The 21,361-nt window shown below is 45.0% G+C and overlaps 1 protein-coding gene across 2 annotated transcripts in view; it reads right to left on the bottom strand.

The window, feature by feature from the left end:
* The window catches only part of SLC38A6 (solute carrier family 38 member 6), a 66,146-nt gene that overhangs the window by 21,937 nt on the left and 22,848 nt on the right, over nt 1-21,361 (bottom strand). For both annotated transcript variants that reach the window (XM_088473734.1, XM_088473735.1), the window contains exons 3-5: nt 17,582-17,655; nt 11,756-11,808; nt 11,317-11,356 (exon numbers count right to left, since the gene is read on the bottom strand). In XM_088473734.1, coding sequence (XP_088329860.1) covers nt 11,317-11,356; nt 11,756-11,808; nt 17,582-17,655 — 167 coding nt within the window. The remainder of the gene's footprint in view (nt 1-11,316; nt 11,357-11,755; nt 11,809-17,581; nt 17,656-21,361) is intronic.

Genomic DNA, 21,361 nt, shown 5'->3' with positions numbered 1-21,361 from the left:
GAACATTTAATAATTCACATTGGTCCTTGCCCCAGTGGAGCTTACAATCTATATTGCCTACCGCATGTACACACATATATACACCAGTGTAATTTTCTTTTGCCAGAAACCAACTAACCTACCTCTATGTTTTTGTATTGTGGAAGAAAACTGGAATACCCACTCAATCACATGGAGAACAGACAAACTCCACATATATAGCCCTCCCCTCCAGACTGTAAGCTATCAAAAGCAGGGCCCTCTTTCCTTTTGGGGTCCTCCCCTGCTCACATAGGCACCAAACCTTCAGGCTCAACAGGCAGCTCTACCTCTGTGGGTACTGTGACTTCATACGAAACAATGTTTATATAAAGTAGCTTGTATCACGTGTTCTGCAATGTTTAGTATGGTAAGCCTTTTGCAATTGTTTTTGTTTTGTTTGCACGGTGTATGCTTACAGAAGGTGCTGTGGAACCCTTATTGCGCAATATTCAGCACTCATCCTAACCCACCTCATGCTCTTTCCTTCCTATCTTCCCCTTCTGTGTCACACTTGTCTGTCTGCCTCTCCCCGTTAGAATGTAAGCTCTCCTGAGCAGGGACCTCTTCCCTCATGTGCTTCTCTTTACATTTTCTTCTACTCTTTACTCCCCATTAGGGCACCTAACACATGACTGCCAACTTCCGGCTGCTTATTGTGAGTTCTTTAATCGCTATTGCAGCAATGTATATAAATCATGTCCTTGTCCTGCACTGTAATGTACTGTAAGTTACTTGTTTCTTGTTCACCTATTAGTTCTATGTACTATGTAAGGCACTGCAGAACACTTGTGGCGCCATATAAATAATGGATAATAATAATAATAATAATAATAAAGAACAAATAATAATAAAAATACTAGGTCCCTGATGGGAATCAAACTCAAGACCTCAGTTCTGTAAGGCAGCCAGCTAATTATTGCGCCACCGTGATTGTAATCTCGGGTACAGACTATAGTCTGTAGTGAACAAAAATCCCAGCTGATAAATAGATTATATTTCACATTTAATCCGTCACATTTCTACTTCAGAAAGAACATAAAGTGTTTACACTGAATTAATAAGACAATCAGACTTTCAACACTTGGGGGAAGACTGTCAACTACTTAAAGGATTAATTAGCCATCACTAAACAAACTGATGTATGAAGGGAGGAAGTTGCCTGTTTATCCTGCAGCTTTGAGATTCTTTCATTTATATAATAAATGTTTGGAGGGCATGACTGGTGATGACAGAATGTGTCAAATTCCTTCCCTGCCTGCAAAATAATGGACTTCCTATACCCAATATATATGATGTGTGAGAGGGTCTCGCAGGAAAAGGGAATAAAATAATGTTGCCAAATATTAGGCTTTCGGCAATGTCACCGTCACATAGCGGGGGCAGCCATTTTGCTGGCCGAGCCAAATATTTATTGGAATGCTGACCATCAATTCACTAGAAACTGGTGACATCACTGAGGCACAAATCATTGTCACCAGCTGCTTGAGAATCAACAGGCTCAATAGTAATCACTGTAAGGTACACTTTAAATAATATAGGTAAATAAAATATAAAAGTATATAGTGTAATATATATATCTATCTGTCTATCTATCTGTCTATCTATCTGTCTATCTATCTGTCTATCTATCTGTCTATCTATCTGTCTATCTATCTATCTGTCTATCTATCTATCTGTCTATCTATCTGTCTGTCTGTCTATCTGTCTGTCTGTCTATCTGTCTGTCTGTCTATCTGTCTGTCTATCTATCTATCTATCTGTCTGTCTATCTATCTATCGCCTTATTCACGATCTGGTCACTCAATTTCGCACATTGCCCTGGTGGAATGTGACCCTAACTGTTCCCAGCCCTACTCAGAGTAAAACACACAGCAGAATTAAATGGCTTATATTGTCCCAGCTCTATTTATAAAATATAAAGTGAAATGCAAATATACAATTACAGTGCAGAACGGCTATCTCAGTAGAATAGTAAAGCAAAAGCAGAACTCAAAAAGATTGTATCACTGACACTTTGCATTTCTACAAAATGTTCTCTTACACTGTGAAACATGCTTTGCAAGTGGTTTCGTTGCAATATTCATATCTACTTGAAAGACACTCTAGAGGGCTGACCTGTGGCCAACTTGCCAGCAGATGGCGCTGTGGCTTCACATCTACTGTAGAGTTCACGGACAGTAGTCTGTCATCATAGACTGGAGTGAATTTCCAATGTAAAGCATCAAGTTTCTTTGGCTTGAGTTTATGTATATGAAACAGTGACAATACGGGTGATTTACTGACACAAGTGTAGTATACCAATAACTAATCACACATTAGCATTCGGACTCATTTAGTTACATAGTTAAATCCCACTGATCCGCAACTGGAACATGAAGAAAACTATGATAAAATTTAAATACACACATCTCTCTCTCTCTTATGGCGTTATGGACTCCACAAGGCCTCTGAAGGTGTTCTGTTGGGATGTAGTTTAAATCCTGGCTGTCAGGATGCAGGCACTCAGAATGCCGGCGCCGGAACCCGACACCAATGAGAATTCTGGTGCCAGCTTCCAGGCGGTAAGTAGCAGGGTTAGGGGGAGGGTTAGGTGTTAGGCACTAGGGGAGGAGAGTTAGATTTAGGTTGCGAGGGGAGGGGAGTTAGGTTTAGGCTGTGGGGAGGGCAGGTTAGGTTTAGGGGTAGGGTTGGGATACTTACCGGCAAGTGTCGGTATCCAAACCCTGTCGGGACTCTGACCACTGGGGTCCCTAGTGCCGGCATCCCGTACCCAACCCATCGTGTTATCTGGCACCAATATGTTATCAGCAGATCCTTCAAGTCCAAGGCTCGGACTTCTTTTTCAGCACATCCCACAAATGCTCGATTGTATTGAGGTCTGGGGAATTTGGAGGACAAGTCAATACCTTGAGCCATGCACCAATGAGCCTTGGGCGCCCATGGCCCTAACGCAGGTACTCCGGTTTTCCTTCCATGGACCACGTTTGGTAGGTACTGACCACTGCATACTGGGAACACCCCACAAGACCTGCCATTTTGGAGATTCTCTGACCCAGTCATCTACATCACTATTTGGCCCTTGTCAAAGCGGCTCAGAGCCTTACACTGGCCCACATTTCCTGCTTCCACTTAAAGCACTGACTGTTCACTTGCTGCCTAATATATCCCACCCCTTGACAGGTACCATTGTAGAGAAAGAGTATCTGCACCAATATATGACGAGTTATGGTCATGGATAAGGCCCCATAGTAATTAGCAACCAGTAATGTTCAATTTATGGGGGTGCAGCCCTAATCCAACCAAGTTAGACTATATTAAACAAAAAGAGGCTAGGGGTTGTTAGAGATGGGCACCCACCTCTAGCCTCTTATTGTTTAATACAGGTACCGTTGTAACAAGATAATCAATGTAATTCGCTTCACCTGTCAGTGGTTCAATGTTATGGCTCAACAGTAATACATAAACAGCACTGTGTAACATATTGGAGTTAAATAAAACTAAGGTAATAATAAGAATTACATTCTGAGCACCAAATAGATCAGTCATGTGCACTATTGGTTTCATACTATTGGCCAAACACACATAACAATGGAAACTAAAATTTTTGTAGTCCAAACCAAACCAAGTTGTTAAAACAAAAAATACAGACACACCCAAAAACATAATACAGTTTTAGTGGTCAACGCAGACAGATGGAGAAAGCCAAGAGTCTCGGGTTTCTCACACACACAGGCTGTGGGGGGAAGGAGAGGTCTGCAAGATTTTAAACAAATTTAGCAAGGAAGGTGTTAATTAGGTGCTAGAGATTTTGTGAGGAAAGATAATTAACCCTGTTCATTGAACAAGAGATGTGTATTACAGAACAAGATCAGTTATTTACAAAGAGGAAAACACAAAGACAAAAAAAGGTTCTTAAAATTTTGTGACATAACGTCACCGACAAATCGGAGGCAGAAATATGGAGCTAACCGAGCTGCTTACAGGCGTGCTGTGATGCCACAGGAAAGGGACTTCTGCTCAGAGCAGAAAAAGCCAATTTTAAAACGAAAGAGTCACGGCAGCTAGCAGCATGCAGACTGTATATCTGTCATTAAGCAGCAATCAAAGCCAATGAGCAGGAACATATAATCCTCGGTGGGGGTAGTAACTCAACAGATTTGCTAGTGGGGTTAGAAACTTCAACGCTACTCAGAAATAAACAAACATGTTGCGTAGTAATAGCTGTAGACTAGTAATGGCAATGAGCGATATGACCAATCATGCATGCGGCATTGTGACGGGACGTAGTCAAAACGCTGACAGTAACCATGTCGACAGGCAACTGGTCGGCAGATGAAACGTCGACAGATGAAATACATGCATTGTCAGAATTTCGACATTATGGTTAGGCTGCCGACGGGATGGTTAGGCTGTGGGAGGATTCAGGATTAGGCACTAGAGGGAGGGTTAGGGTAGCGTTTGTTATAACGGAGAAATAATTACCGGAACACTGGAGAATCGGAGGTCTGACCTGGAAGTCACAGTCACATGATTGCCGGTCACTGCTGGAGCTGCTGCGGCCGTCAGGAGCAGGTACGTCACTGCTAGGCCTCCAGGACAAAATGTGTTTTTAACATGTCGACATTTCATCATTGTCTACATGATGAACGTCAACAAAATTAACGTCGACATTTCGTACCCAACTCTGTTCTGACAGTGTAACTGCTATGGTGTTACAGGGACCAGCAATAATACATTTTACATTATTGGGGAAGTTTAATTAGGGACAATAGCCACAAATAGCTGGGAAATTGGTGGGAACATAGGCACCTTGCGGCCACCATATGTGCCCCCGCACAGAACAGAGGTGCGCAGGTAAATGGGCGCAGAACGCAGAGAAGGGGCATTCCGCTTTACAATTCCTCTTTAGATTTCTGCAGATTCTTGGTCAGAAAATCGCGGCATTGTGATCTGACGTTCCTCCAATAATTGTACATTAAAAATTAGAACTTAAGGCCGGGTACACATCAGAACGATGTGTTCCCAGACGATCTGGCGGTCGACAGATGGCACAGTGCGTACACACTGCACGGCGCAGTGGTACGTCGGCGGAATGTACAATGCCATGCAGCATGGCACTGTGCACAATATCTTCTGAGTAAACGTGCAGCATGGCCAACCAGAAGATATCGGAAACGACCCGCAGTAGCGCACAATTGCTGAACGATCTTCACGATTTGCCATTTCAATTTGCCTGGAAACAACAAATCGTGAAGATATCGTTCTAGCATGTACCCGGCCTAAGCGTGGCTCAAACATGTGATTGTCAAATGTGACTAATTATTTGCCTGACCAGTGGCTGCTATTCCCATAGTTTCCACAAGGAGAAGAACAAGTAGCGAATAATTGCAGCTATAGGAGCAAAATAACGCTGCCATCTTTCCAACACAGAACCAAGGAATAGAAGTGCCATGGAATTGTGGGCAGAGACACAGAACCTCATTGTTTACAGCACATTGGCTTAGCTCGATGTAGACTAGTGAAACTTTGCAGCCATTTACGCGAGATACAGGGGTCTCTCCATTAAGCACTTCAGTGCGAATTTACTATCCAACTCGCAGCAGCAGTGAATACTAAAATCCTGGAAGAATTTAACACTGCTGCAGTGCGGGGACAGCGGATCGCACACCCGTCTTTCCCCACGATGCATATCACCGTTACTTCCGTAGTAGTGAAGTCTGAACTGGATTCACACCTGCATACGGTGTTGCCCAACAGACTGCAGAGAGATTTGAACGGGGGTGGATGGATCCGTTAGGATCCCTTTTCGCAACCAGGACCTCCTCCCCATAGGAAGTAGCGGCGGTACAAGAATGGTCGCCATATAAAGCTGGTGTCAATTAACGCGGTTGAGCACCAAAAATGTAGCATTTGCGGAGCTTGATGGATAAACAGTCAGGTGCATAAATATTGGGACATTGACAGAATTTTCATATTTTGGCCTCTATTCACCACCACAATGGCTTTGAAATGAAACAAACAAGATGTGCTTTAACTGCAGACTTTCAGATTTAATTTGGGGGTAATTACATCCAAATCAGGTCAACGGTGTAGGAATTACAACTGTTTCTATATGTGCCTCCCACTTTTTAAGGGGCCAAATGTAATGGGACAAACTAAACAATCTTAAATCTAACTTTCACTTTTTAATACTTTGTTGCAAATCCTTTGCAGGCAATTACAGCCTGAAGTCTGGAACGCATAGACCCAATATTTATGCACCTGACTGTAGGTCCCCATAATACTGTATGGGGACATTGGGCCACATCGGCACTGAAAGGTAAGCAGGAGATATATCCGTAATATCTCCTGCATTACCTTTGGATTGCATTGCCCCATCTACCAAAGTAGGTTTCAAATTTTAACACGCATGGGTCCGTATTCAATTTAAAGCGTTAAGTTCGGATCCGCGTTAAGTTACCACCGATGACGTCATTATCGCCTGTTTTGATTTTACCCTGTATTCAATTTGAAAGACTTTCCGCCTAGGCGGAAAGTCAATGCAATGTAATAGGCTGTAAAGTATCGCCTATTAATGGGAGGCGGAAAAAAGTGCAGAATTGGGGTTTTGGGGTGCAACGTTGCGGGAACCCCCGGACAGCCTTCACACAGTCCCCCAAAGGTAATCTGTATAAAAAAAATAAATAAATAAAAAACTTAAGGACACCCCAAAAATTGACTTTGAAAAAGGGGGCAAAAAAAAAAAAAAAATGTTGGGGTACAAAGTTAAAAACTAGTGAATTTGACTCTGGGGGGGGTTCCCCAAGTATACCCAAAGTGTTTTATGGGTTGCAGGTGTTTGCGGCAGGTGGATTTTTCAACGTCACTTTTTCAACTTTAAATATGCTGACCCCCATTTTCAAGTACCCCAAATTTGCTGGGATAAGTTATTTTTGGGAAAAAATACTCCTAAATACTATTCTGCATCAGGTATAGAAAAACGCTATTTAGTAGCTATTGAGCCCATTTAAAAACACCAAATACCTTCAGTAAGCCATATCGGGGGGTACCATAGTGAACCCCCATGTCAGAGCATCATTTGGGGGGTGACAGGCTGATTTCCCCACAAATTACAGTACTTTCCACTTGTTACAGTATCGCCGGGTCCCGTTTGCGCGTACTTTGAAATTGAATACGGGGTAAAGCGGGCACACGCGCGATACTTTAACGCCTACAAAACAGGCAAAGTCGGCGTTAAGTCCAGGCCGCGTTAACTTAATGCGGCTCGGCTCAAACTGAATACGGCTCATGGTTGTTCAGAGATCGATAGTAATGTCTAGCAGAGGAGAAGATAATTTAAAAAATCGTTCAATCGTTCATAGCTGAAGGAAAATCTGACCTATCCGACATGTTTGAACGATGAACGATGCGCATTCCCGTTGGTCAGATAACGATATCTGACACCTGATGTGTTTGCAGTCAGATTTGGACGATGCCATTCATTTTAATGCAGTCAAAAATTCATAGTTCAAATCGTTGGTCAAATCGTTCAGATCGTTCATTTGACACATCTGACAAATCTGACAGTGTGTATGCTCCATAACGCATTTTACAATCGCATCCATGGAGTATCATAAAGGAGGTCTACAGACTAGTACAGTTTGCAAGAGCTCGATGATCATTTAAGGGATAGTGGCCGTAACTCTCTATTCAGAGCCAAAGCAGACACCCCTTTGCTTTTGTTAATGAACCAACATCTAGTCATATAACACTAAGAACATTTTTATTAGAACGTTTTATTTTCAACTTCATCTTCCTTTAAATCTTCAGTAAGGCATAAGGACAGAAAGGGTTAAGTACATACAAACTCTCATTTCGCCACATCTGTGCACTTCATTACTGGAGTTGCCCATTGGCAGAACACACTAGCAGCAGTCAGTGACGTTCCACTAAGTACGACTGGTGGCACTGCTATCAGGACTAAGGTGACTAATGAACTGGACACTGCGGTATTTCATACCGATCCCCGGCGTGGGATGCAGTCAGGAAGCAGACGGTGAAAATGCCGACCACCAGCTTCCCGACTGTCTAAGCCCGGCACTCAGAATGGTTGGGGTACCCGAGACACAGGAGCTTTGTTCTCTGCGTACGCAGACGCTGGCTAATACACGCCCAGGAAACAGCCCCGACGTGCCCGCGTTTTGGTCAGAACTCCCTGTAACCACCCACAAGACGGTCTCTTCCCGTCAATCAATTGCGAGTAAATCCTCAAAGCGAGCGCGATTCATTCACAGCGGGTGCGCAATGCGGCTGTGATGCATGCGCAAGCCGCCAATAATCGCTCAACTGCGTGAACCATGGAATAGCGTCCAACTCCATCAGGCCCTATGTCGACGGGAGAATGCCAACACAGTAGTAGTGCTATAAAAAGCATTGTAACTGTGTCGGCGTTATAACTTAAAACATGATCGTAAAAGCATCACATTTAAAGTTATTAAATCTAAACGGTTAAAATGCTTTAAATAACATTATAACCGTGTTGGCATTTTCCAGTCAACATAATGCTGTCAACATTTTGACTGTTGACAGCATTACTGTCGACCAAACGACTACTTCCCATAGAATGCAGTATCATGAACATTGGCTCAATCATTGGTCCCTAGTCCACTGATCATTCGCTTGCATACGGGCTTGTCTCCACTGTAGAAAACTATAATATTAAGCATATCAGGTGGAAGGGAAAAGTCTACTAACGTTGCCACTGTAATGTAAAACTGCAACTATCCTTGTCAGACCTTTACCACCCAGATTACTGGGACTTGCCTTTTTCAGACACACATGATTCTAGTTAAAGTAGCTTATGTATGAATGGAATATTGGGTGGCTATACCCAAGACACGATCTAAGGTTTTCTGAGGATAGTGCTGAGAAACCACTGTAAACAATGAGTTTCAGAACATGCGTTTATAAAGTGTAACTAATGGAATGGTTCAGTCTGGGGGCTTGACTTGTTCTGTTTCCGTCTAAAAGGGAGCCAGTAACTAAAACTTGGGCTAGCCAGCCGTAAAGGTGTTGGCTTCATTTTCGCTTGAAAATGTTCATAAAAAGAATTACATGGTCTACTGAGTTTGCATTTAGAGCCTCAGAATTTCACAAATTAATCTAAAAGGAGACGTTTAATGGAACACATACAGGATCGCGAAAAGAACATAGTTTTAGAGAACAAAAAAAAAGTTTCCCAATTAAATTAAATTGGGAAATGTTATATCTATATTTAATTTATTATTAATATTAATAGCTCAAACATAAACATCTCTAAGATTAATTAACAAACATTGCAAAAGGGCCTCAATTAGAGATAAGCACAAATCCATTTGTTCCATGTAAAAACTTGATTTGCATAAAATGTTGAATTTGCGCTTATGTAACTTGCGTGCATTTTGACTGTATCTTATGCATGGTCTCAGTTCAGTATAGTAACAGCTTGCGCCTTAGATAGGCGTCAGATTTTGACTTGCAGTACATGTGTCTTGAAAACGCGCTCAACCCGCTGCTGCAGAACACGTTTCCACGTGGATGACGGACGCATTTTTGCGAAGGGCACTATTCGTGTAACTCAAAATATATCCGCGGAAATGTGTTTCCGTAGATTTACATGGAAGCTAAAGTCACAACTTTACATTTTATTTTAATGTTGACGCAAGCTGTGCACCAAACTATTGTAACCAAGTAGTTACTTGTGCTACAAAGATAAAAGCTAATTACAGTTTGATTTGTGTTAAAATTGTGCTTCTAAAAGTAATGTTTGTAAAGGTTACCATCTAAGCAAAACAAAGAGGTGAACAATCAGATATTAGAACAAAATTAAATTTTAAATAATATTTTAAATAATATCCATATAATTTTAATAATATCAGTATAACAGAATAATACCAGTATAATTTAATTTTAAATATCAGTATAATTTAAATATTATCAGTATAATTTTATGTGTGGAATTGCAGAACGAATGAGAAATAAATAGGAAGGAATAAGTTAGTAGAACACTGGAACTGAAATAATGTATCTGTCAGTGGTGGATAAGTTCCAATAACAGATCTTATATTAATTCTGAGTATATGTAATCCACAAAGCCCGGCACTCAAGCTAACTCCCTATTCTGTCTTTGTGCCTTTTCTGAGTAAGAATACAAATGGTTGGAAAAGGACTTCATCAATTGTGAGAAATGAAACGCGCCAGGTGGATTTCCGCAATACAAGTAGATCAAGGTCTATTTAGATATTGTGCTCCCGATGGGCAATACAAAGAGAGGCTCATATACATTGGGACACAGAGGAGACCTCGACTGAGATATCAGATGAGCGCTAATAAGTGTCTATGCTTTGGCTGCGACTTATATGTAATTCTAAAGTACCATATTGATACACTAGTTAACTATGGCAAAAGGCAACATTTGTATTATACTGCATTGAGGTTTAACAGGGGGTTGGTTGGGCTCTTTGCCATTGCTTCAAATTTCTACTGTGTCACGGAATCCATTTTGTTCCTCAGGTCCACCCCCTTTTAAACAGCAGCATATTAAGCCCACTTCCTGCCTCGTCATTATGTCTTCCAACAGGCCGATACAGGTCATAGTGTTGGCTGGTTGAACGATTATAACATGGCAAGAGGAAAGACCTAAGATTGTGCATCCCACTCTGCAGAATGTACCTCCCTTGTATAAGCAGGCTTTCATCAGGGATCCCACTGTGCAGAATGTACGTCCCTTGTATAAGCAGGCTTTCATCGGGGATCCCACTCTGCAGAATGTACCTCCCTTGTATAAGCAGGCTTTCATCAGGGATCCCACTCTGCAGAATGTACCTCCCTTGTATAAGCAGGCTTTCATCAGGGATCCCACTCTGCAGAATGTACCTCCCTTGTATAAGCAGGCTTTCATCAGGGATCCCACTCTGCAGAATGTACCTCCCTTGTATAAGCAGGCTTTCATCGGGGATCCCACTCTGCAGAATGTACCTCCCTTGTATAAGCAGGCTTTCATCAGGGATCCCACTCTGCAGAATGTACCTCCCTTGTATAAGCAGGCTTTCATCAAGGATCCCACTCTGCAGAATGTACCTCCCTTGTATAAGTAGGCTTTCATCAGGGATCCCACTCAGCAGAATGTACCTCCCTTGTATAAGCAGGCTTTCATCAGGGATCCCACTCTGCAGAATGTACCTCCCTTGTATAAGCAGGCTTTCATCAGGGATCCCACTGATCAAGAGGCTCCAGAAGTCCATTTTTCTAAAAACTGATTATAGCTGAAGCTCTTACCTCCAATGTTCTGTATGAGGATTGTGCTTGCCACAAGGATCTGTACAGAAAATAACAAATAATATGTAATATGAGAAATGAGTAATTAAGTCTGGCTAAACTGGAAGGCTGATGGCAATAACTGCAAATAAATGACTGTGGTTATTTCCTCTACAGTGTAACACAAATGATCATGCATTCTCAGAGCACAAATTACATGTGGTTACTGTGGTTCTTACTGGAAATAACATTATAATATATGTTCTACTTTAGCAAATATTTGGAATCATCAATATAAATGTAGAGAACAATTGTGTATTTGTTTTTGTGATGTGAAATAGTCTAACTAGAATTTACATCTGTTTTTGTCAAATAAAATGGAGTTTAAGACCAACATAAGAAAAAAAAAATGTAATACTAATAATAATACAAATAATAATAATAATAAAAATAATAATACCTTTCCAACGGAACCAAAAGCAAAGAGACCAAGGTCCTCGTAGGATGTCACAGCTGTAGACAGAAGGAAATGTTTTAAGTGATTTGACGGCTACAAAGTACACATTGTTATATTCATAATATAGTATTAGCTCATCTAATACTCTATCCAAAAAGTAAAAAAAAAAAAAAAAAACCCATCATGATGGATTTTTTGTTTTCTGGCATCTAACTAAAACACAGAAGCTGTGATGTCACGTCAGGTCTCTCTGCACTTAAAGCCAAATCACAAACCATAACCTGGTCTTGCTTAATACAGGGCAAAGCATATTCTAGACATAACATTTGTTTTCTGTAACCTTTTTGCCTGTTCAGTCATTTTTGAAAGACTCACGCCAAGTGATGTCATCCCACATACCAATCAGGTCCGACTGATTCCCTGCCCTTTGTACCACACACACAAAAGGGGTTGTACTGCTAAAAGATTATTACATATCGGTAAGACTGTCAGGAGGATTTTGGGAGGCATTAGCACAAAGACAATGCTTCTGCTCTGTAACCAAGTTAAAGCACAGGATGGAAACACTAATATAATACAACCATTTTTTAAGAATTCCATTAGACACATAAATAACAAGAAAAACAAGATGAGTAACTTCAATACTAAAGAGTAAGCGTAGGCAATGACAAAGCAAATGAGGGGAGGAGGAAGTTTACTAGTGACCTCTGGCCAGATTGATCTGACAGCCTACATCTCAGCCCCTGTGTCACTTCCCTGCTAAATGTCATGCACATAGAATATGCAATGTCAGCGTACAATAGATTGTAGGAGCCTGTGATGTCACCACACTCAGACAAATAATGCTGTAGGTGGAGAGGGGAGGATACTGCTTTGTCGGTCTGTTATTACAAAAGGAGAATAGGAATATTGTAGTGGTCAGTACCCTAAAAATGAATACATGCAATTTTATCTGCCCATGCCGCGTTCCAGTTTTTGGCTGGTACATGGAGAAGAGACCAGTGAGATGAGAATTATGTACAAGTATCCACCTATACAGACCGTAGCTCTGGTGTGCAGGCACCTGCCTTTTATTTACCAGGAAGGAAAAATACATTATGCAGGTAGATTAAAGTCACCTGTTTGCACCTATTCTAAATGTTTTAGCAATGATTTCTGGTGCCACTTGGCAGGCTGACATGAACGGTTTCCTCTCCTGTGAACGAGCGGACAGCCGCACGGGGGGGAAAGGTTAGGTTTAGGGCACCTGAGGGGGGACTTAGGGTTAGGCACCCCCCCGAGAGGGTTAGGGTTAGGCTAGGGGGAGGGAGGGTTAGGCACCCCCGGGGGGGGCTTAGGGTTAGACACCCCCCGGGGGACTTAGGTTTAGGCTAGGGGAAGGGGGGGTGGTTAGGGTTAGGCACTTGGGGGGGAGGTTAGGGTTAGGCACCACTAAGGAGGGTTAGGGGGTTAGGTTAGTTTATACTTACCTTAGCGACGATCGGGATTTCCAGCGCTGTTGGTCTTCCGCTGCCAGGAACTCTGCTTTTGGCGGCCAGGCGCTGCCGGGAAACGAACCGTAGGCCATGAAACAGTCTGTATTTCATACCGATTCCGTTGAATGGATCCCGTATCTGCATAAGGAATCCATTCAGGAGGGAGGATGTAATAACTACAAACATTAGACTTTTCTGGCCACTGGCTAGGCCACAAACTGGATGTCTCTGGCCACTGGCTAGGCCACAAACTGGATGTCTCTGGCCACTGGCTAGGCCACAAACTGGATGTCTCTGGCCACTGGCTAGGCCACAAACTGGATGTCTCTGGCCACTGGCTAGGCCACAAACTGGATGTCTCTGGCCACTGGCTAGGCCACAAACTGGATGTCTCTGGCCACTGGCTAGGCCACAAACTGGATGTCTCTGGCCACTGGCTAGGCCACAAACTGGATGTCTCTGGCCACTGGCTAGGCCACAAACTGGATGTCTCTGGCCACTGGCTAGGCCACAAACTGGATGTCTCTGGCCACTGGCTAGGCCACAAACTGGATGTCTCTGGCCACTGGCTAGGCCACAAACTGGATGTCTCTGGCCACTGGCTAGGCCACAAACTGGATGTCTCTGGCCACTGGCTAGGCCACAAACTGGATGTCTCTGGCCACTGGCTAGGCCACAAACTGGATGTCTCTGGCCACTGGCTAGGCCACAAACTGGATGTCTCTGGCCACTGGCTAGGCCACAAACTGGATGTCTCTGGCCACTGGCTAGGCCACAAACTGGATGTCTCTGGCCACTGGCTAGGCCACAAACTGGATGTCTCTGGCCACTGGCTAGGCCACAAACTGGATGTCTCTGGCCACTGGCTAGGCCACAAACTGGATGTCTCTGGCCACTGGCTAGGCCACAAACTGGATGTCTCTGGCCACTGGCTAGGCCACAAACTGGATGTCTCTGGCCACTGGCTAGGCCACAAACTGGATGTCTCTGGCCACTGGCTAGGCCACAAACTGGATGTCTCTGGCCACTGGCTAGGCCACAAACTGGATGTCTCTGGCCACTGGCTAGGCCACAAACTGGATGTCTCTGGCCACTGGCTAGGCCACAAACTGGATGTCTCTGGCCACTGGCTAGGCCACAAACTGGATGTCTCTGGCCACTGGCTAGGCCACAAACTGGATGTCTCTGGCCACTGGCTAGGCCACAAACTGGATGTCTCTGGCCACTGGCTAGGCCACAAACTGGATGTCTCTGGCCACTGGCTAGGCCACAAACTGGATGTCTCTGGCCACTGGCTAGGCCACAAACTGGATGTCTCTGGCCACTGGCTAGGCCACAAACTGGATGTCTCTGGCCACTGGCTAGGCCACAAACTGGATGTCTCTGGCCACTGGCTAGGCCACAAACTGGATGTCTCTGGCCACTGGCTAGGCCACAAACTGGATGTCTCTGGCCACTGGCTAGGCCACAAACTGGATGTCTCTGGCCACTGGCTAGGCCACAAACTGGATGTCTCTGGCCACTGGCTAGGCCACAAACTGGATGTCTCTGGCCACTGGCTAGGCCACAAACTGGATGTCTCTGGCCACTGGCTAGGCCACAAACTGGATGTCTCTGGCCACTGGCTAGGCCACAAACTGGATGTCTCTGGCCACTGGCTAGGCCACAAACTGGATGTCTCTGGCCACTGGCTAGGCCACAAACTGGATGTCTCTGGCCACTGGCTAGGCCACAAACTGGATGTCTCTGGCCACTGGCTAGGCCACAAACTGGATGTCTCTGGCCACTGGCTAGGCCACAAACTGGATGTCTCTGGCCACTGGCTAGGCCACAAACTGGATGTCTCTGGCCACTGGCTAGGCCACAAACTGGATGTCTCTGGCCACTGGCTAGGCCACAAACTGGATGTCTCTGGCCACTGGCTAGGCCACAAACTGGATGTCTCTGGCCACTGGCTAGGCCACAAACTGGATGTCTCTGGCCACTGGCTAGGCCACAAACTGGATGTCTCTGGCCACTGGCTAGGCCACAAACTGGATGTCTCTGGCCACTGGCTAGGCCACAAACTGGATGTCTCTGGCCACTGGCTAGGCCACAAACTGGATGTCTCTGGCCACTGGCTAGGCCACAAACTGGATGTCTCTGGCCACTGGCTAGGCCACAAACTGGATGTCTCTGGCCACTGGCTAGGCCACAAACTGGATGTCTCTGGCCACTGGCTAGGCCACAAACTGGATGTCTCTGGCCACTGGCTAGGCCACAAACTGGATGTCTCTGGCCACTGGCTAGGCCACAAACTGGATGTCTCTGGCCACTGGCTAGGCCACAAACTGGATGTCTCTGGCCACTGGCTAGGCCACAAACTGGATGTCTCTGGCCACTGGCTAGGCCACAAACTGGATGTCTCTGGCCACTGGCTAGGCCACAAACTGGATGTCTCTGGCCACTGGCTAGGCCACAAACTGGATGTCTCTGGCCACTGGCTAGGCCACAAACTGGATGTCTCTGGCCACTGGCTAGGCCACAAACTGGATGTCTCTGGCCACTGGCTAGGCCACAAACTGGATGTCTCTGGCCACTGGCTAGGCCACAAACTGGATGTCTCTGGCCACTGGCTAGGCCACAAACTGGATGTCTCTGGCCACTGGCTAGGCCACAAACTGGATGTCTCTGGCCACTGGCTAGGCCACAAACTGGATGTCTCTGGCCACTGGCTAGGCCACAAACTGGATGTCTCTGGCCACTGGCTAGGCCACAAACTGGATGTCTCTGGCCACTGGCTAGGCCACAAACTGGATGTCTCTGGCCACTGGCTAGGCCACAAACTGGATGTCTCTGGCCACTGGCTAGGCCACAAACTGGATGTCTCTGGCCACTGGCTAGGCCACAAACTGGATGTCTCTGGCCACTGGCTAGGCCACAAACTGGATGTCTCTGGCCACTGGCTAGGCCACAAACTGTCCCTAGTTACTGGCTAAGGCACAAATTGGATGTCTCCGGCAACTGGCTAAGCCACGAACTGAATGTCTCTGGCCACTGGCTAAGCCACGAACTGAATGTCTCTGGCCACTGGCTAAGCCACGAACTGAATGTCTCTAGCCACTGGCTAAGCCATGAATTGGATGTCTCTAGCCACTGGTTAAGCCACAGATTGAAACGCATGATACTTTCTTAACTACCAGTTGTTGAATTACAGTTCTGGACACGGATAGGGAGATACTACTTTCTGGTCCAAACGTGTTAGTCAAGGTGTCGGTGACTTTACAACTTGGCAATATCACAGGTAACTTGCCATGGGTCATTGCCCCATTAGAGTCCAATAATAATATTACAATTCATTAGCGACTTTTTCCCCACTTATATTAATAAATACACATTTGTGAATGATTATAGTTTGTAGTGTTGTACAACCGTTCTTTATAGGTTTTACTAGTGCACAAGTGAAAAAGGAAAGTTATATACACAGTAACTTTCACAAAAAACAAATTACAGTATATTAATGGGAGCATGCAAAAAAATATGTACGTGACCTGCTATTAAATTCAAATGTTTTGGCAAGTTTAGCAGGAAGGGGAGATATACAGTAAGAGCATGCCATAGAGACTACATAAGGAACAGGTCACGTAGTAACCATGGCAACACCTGCTTCCATGCTCATGTCTGATAAGTGTGAATGTCCCACTATGGGCCTGATTCAGAGATGTACACAATGCGATTGAGTGATTATGGCTAAACCGTGCATACGTAAAAGTCACACTGCGCATGCATCAAGGTCCATCACCGTAGTCGTTCGGAGCAACTTTTTACTCGCAGTGTGATTGACAGGGAATGTGTGTGGGAGGTTAAGCGGAGTGGCGGCAAAAAACACAGAGGTGTTGCGACCATTTACGGGGGGTGTCACAGCTTGCATCTGCGATCCTGTATGCAATAAAAATGTCTCCAGAGTCTCAGTTCCGGCTGCCATTCTGAGTAGCCACCCCCTTTACCTCCTAGGGACACACACCCACTATAATTTCCAGACCCTGCATCCGAGCTGTAAAGATATCTTTAACGACTTGCGGGAGCACGCATCGTTTGTCGTTCACTGCATACGCACTGGACGAGATTGAACGCGATGAACAATAACTATATCGTTATGGTCCATATCGTCTAGTGTGTACGCGGCTCTAGCTTAGATCATTGGGATGCATGAGCAATAGGAAAAAAAATATCAGCTCTGAATCAGCCCCATATCCTTTGCTTGGAGCAGGTTAGAGCATCTATGTGACATCGGCATTAAATGCTCCTTAAAGAGTTTCATACTTTATACTAAGCTACATTCTTCATATACTAAGTGAGATTCTAATCAACTTACCGGTCTGAATGCATAATCGAAGCAAGAGGTGTATAGAGTAAGCAGCCAGAAGTGCGACTATTAACAGCAGGACACTAAAGGATAAATAGGAAAACAAATCAGCATTTTTTATTTTTTTATTTTTTTTTATTAAAGCTTGTTAATTTAGTCATTAAACAAACCATCATGATGAAAACAGACATTTTTGAAGCGAGAAGACTAAAACAGTGCAGCGAAACTCAAAGAACATTTATGCATAGTTTATGTGAGGGATGGACAGTAGGACATAGTTTGTGTAAGGGATGGACAGTAGGACAGTGTGTGTGAGGGATGGACAGTAGGACAGTGTGTGTGAGGGATGGACAGTAGGACATAGGACCTTATTCAGAGGCGGCCGTACGGTCTACGACTGCACGGCCGCCTTGATGTTTGCCCAGTGCGCATGCGCACGAGGGAGCCGGCTCCCTCGTGCGCATGAGTGAGCCCGCTACGACCGACAGCGCTGGTCGTAGGGGGTGTCTTTCCAAAGGGGGCGAGCTGTCAATGTTGATTGACAGCTCGCCCCGTTTGGAAGACAGGCCGGGGGGGTGGCAGCCCAAACGGAGGCGTTCCCATGGGAACGCCTGCCGTTTGGGGGAGGGCCCCACTGACATCACTAGTGATGTCAGTGGAGAGCTTCCGGCTCTGACAGAGCCAGAAGCTCTCCGGGGCTTACGACAAGTGAGACCCTACCCTAGGGTCTCGTCGTAAGCCCCGATGGTCGCGATGGTCTCTGACCATAACGACCATCACCCGAGCGGTCGTTAGAGCTGTGGGTGTAAACCCACAGCCTAACGACCGCAACAGAGGCGGGCGGTCAGGATGCAAGTGGTCGCCCAGTTTCTGAGCGACCGCTTGCATCCTCCGACCGTCTCTGAATGAGGTCCATAGTGTGTGTGAGGGATGGACAGTAGGACATAGTTTGTGTGAGGGATGGACAGTAGGACATAGTTTGTGTGAGGGATGGACAGTAGGACAGAGTGTGTGTGAGGGATGGACAGTAGGACAGAGTGTGTGTGAGGGATGGACAGTAGGACAGAGTGTGTGTGTGAGGGATGGACAGTAGGACAGAGTGTGTGTGAGGGATGGACAGTAGGACAGAGTGTGTGTGAGGGATGGACAGTAGGACAGTGTGTGTGTGAGGGATGGACAGTAGGACAGTGTGTGTGTGAGGGATGGACAGTAGGACAGTGTGTGTGTGAGGGATGGACAGTAGGACAGTGTGTGTGAGGGATGGACAGTAGGACATAGTGTGTGTGAGGGATGGACAATAGGACATAGTATGTGTGAGGGATGGACAATAGGACATAGTGTGTGTGAGGGATGGACAATAGGACATAGTGTGTGTGAGGGATGGACAATAGGACATAGTGTGTGTGAGGGATGGACAATAGGACATAGTGTGTGTGAGGGATGGACAATAGGACATAGTGTGTGTGAGGGATGGACAATAGGACATAGTGTGTGTGAGGGATGGACAATAGGACAGTGTGTGTGAGGAATTGATTGACAGTAGGATTTATGAAAGAGCAACTCACAAAGTTATGGAAAATGTCACACACAAACTGCTGACCAACTTCCTCTTCCATTATAGTTGCAGACACCCTTTTTGCAATGATTAATTTATTAAACTGAAGCACAAAATCTAAGTCAGTGTTATTAGAGTGGATACTACCTATTCAGCATTATACTGAACACTCTATTATCATCATGATGCCAAGAGAGACTTGACAAACACAGGTAACATGTGAGATCACTTTGTATTGTTCTTTATCTATATAATAATGGAGAATGGCAGCTCCCTGCAGAGCATCCCGCCAGAGAGCCCGTTACACTAGTGATGGGTAGTATACTAATAACATAATATAATCGGCAAGCAGAGGGATTGTTAACATGTTGTTTTTTGCTGACAAATCGTTGATCATTGTAGTCCACCGATCAGCGGAGCGGGGAATCAGCATTTAGATGTAAGGCCTGCAATAGACACAGTGAGACAGAGAATGACAGCTACAACAGCCTCACTCACTGTCTCACTCCCACTTGCCTTTTAGTTCTTGAAGCTGGAAAAAGAGAGCAAAAACCACAACACAGCCCAGCAAATACAGATCTAATAATCCTAATCTGCCTATACACAGCCCATGTGCGAGTGAGAGTATCTGTGTCTGTGCGTGTGTTCATGCCTCTCACGCTTTTTGTGATAAAATCACTGTCCTGTCAGTCCAGCGGAACAAACTCGTGGCCCCCTCGCCCCCATCCAGCTGTGATAAATATGCTACTAGGTTGTAGGTGCTACTGCAGCTGCACTGCTATTCAGCTCTCTCATACATTCCTCATGAGTCACACAGGGAATATGTCTGTTGCAATCAGACATATGCACTGCATGGAACTGATTGAACTAAATTGTCATGAGTCATTCTCCTGGCATATTAGCTGATTAGTTCACAAGTCACATGATACAGAATGAATGACAAACAGAAATAGACTCTGAATGTAAACCTCCCACAGACGCAGTAAGAGGAATGGTCTTGAACCTAAGTGGCCCTCCGGTGAGGAAATTGTCCAACGACACAATGGAGAAAGATGCCTATTCGTGCTACTCGCAGCAAGTGTGTGCCAATTTTCTAGAACATGTGACTTGGGAGAAGCTCATGAGAAAGTGGGGAGACCATCCAGGACCATAAAAGTGTGACATGGTTGTTAGCAGAATCATACAGAACAGTGGCATAACTAGGGTCTTTGGAGCCCAGGACAAGATGAAAAAAGGAGCCCTCTCCCCCCCCAACTCGTGCCAAAAGGTGGGTGTGGCCACATGTCACAAGGGGTGTGGTCACTAAAAAATGGGGGCGTGTCAACATGACACCACCATTTCTTGTAACTCTGGGAACATTCCTTTCCATTCCATATGCACCTTAATGCCCCCAGTAGTAATGCCTCTTATGCAATGCCCCCACAATAGCAGTGCCCCTTATGCAGTGTCACCAGTAGTTCCCTTTATGCAGTGCCCCTTATGCAGTGCCCCAGTAGTGTCCCTTATGCAGTGCCCCTTGTGCAGTGCTACCCATTAGTGCCCCTTAAGCAGTGCTCCCAGTAGTGCCCCTTAAGCAGTGCCTCCAGTAGTGCCCTTTATACAGTGCCTGCAGTAGTAGTGGCCATTATACAGTGCCCCCCAGTAGTAGTGCCCCTTATACAGTGCCACCAAATCAGTTTCCCCAGTAGCCAAGCCTGCTGCCTCCTTGGCATCACCCTGGCTTCCAGTCCCTCACTCTATCCTGCTGAACGTCTTCTTTGCAACACTAGGAAAAAAAACACCCCTTCTGGTCACAGAATGTGGCCGAAATGCTAATTCACTTCTTCATCATCTCCTGCATAGATTACTGTAACCTGCCATGAGCTGGCCTTCCCCACTACTGGTGTCCCCTTCCTACATACTGCAGCAACATTCATCTTTCTCTCTTGTCGCTGCACCACTCTGGCTCCCCTTCTACACCAGATAGTCATATCATTACAATGACTTGTACTTTCAATGTCTCTCTTGCTTGATTCTGTTGTTTCCTTCGATGTCCTGCACTGCGGAACTTGTTGCTCCTTATAAATGTACTTTGATGATATTTTCTTATTATTCTTGATTCTACCAACTGTTTATGCAAATGTCATAAATGATTGAAAATAGCATAATTAGCCAATTCTGCTGAATATGAAAAGGAAAGAGCTTAAGCCCGTAAAACAGTGATAATTAGTGTCTCAATCTGGCAACTACATGTG

The sequence above is a fragment of the Taudactylus pleione genome, unplaced genomic scaffold (assembly GCF_031769625.1).
Source record: "Taudactylus pleione unplaced genomic scaffold, aTauple2 ptg000139l, whole genome shotgun sequence".
In the NCBI taxonomy this organism is placed as follows: domain Eukaryota; kingdom Metazoa; phylum Chordata; class Amphibia; order Anura; family Myobatrachidae; genus Taudactylus; species Taudactylus pleione.
The sequence above is the reverse complement of the archived record's forward strand: the minus strand, read 5'-3'. Positions and strand labels throughout refer to the sequence as shown.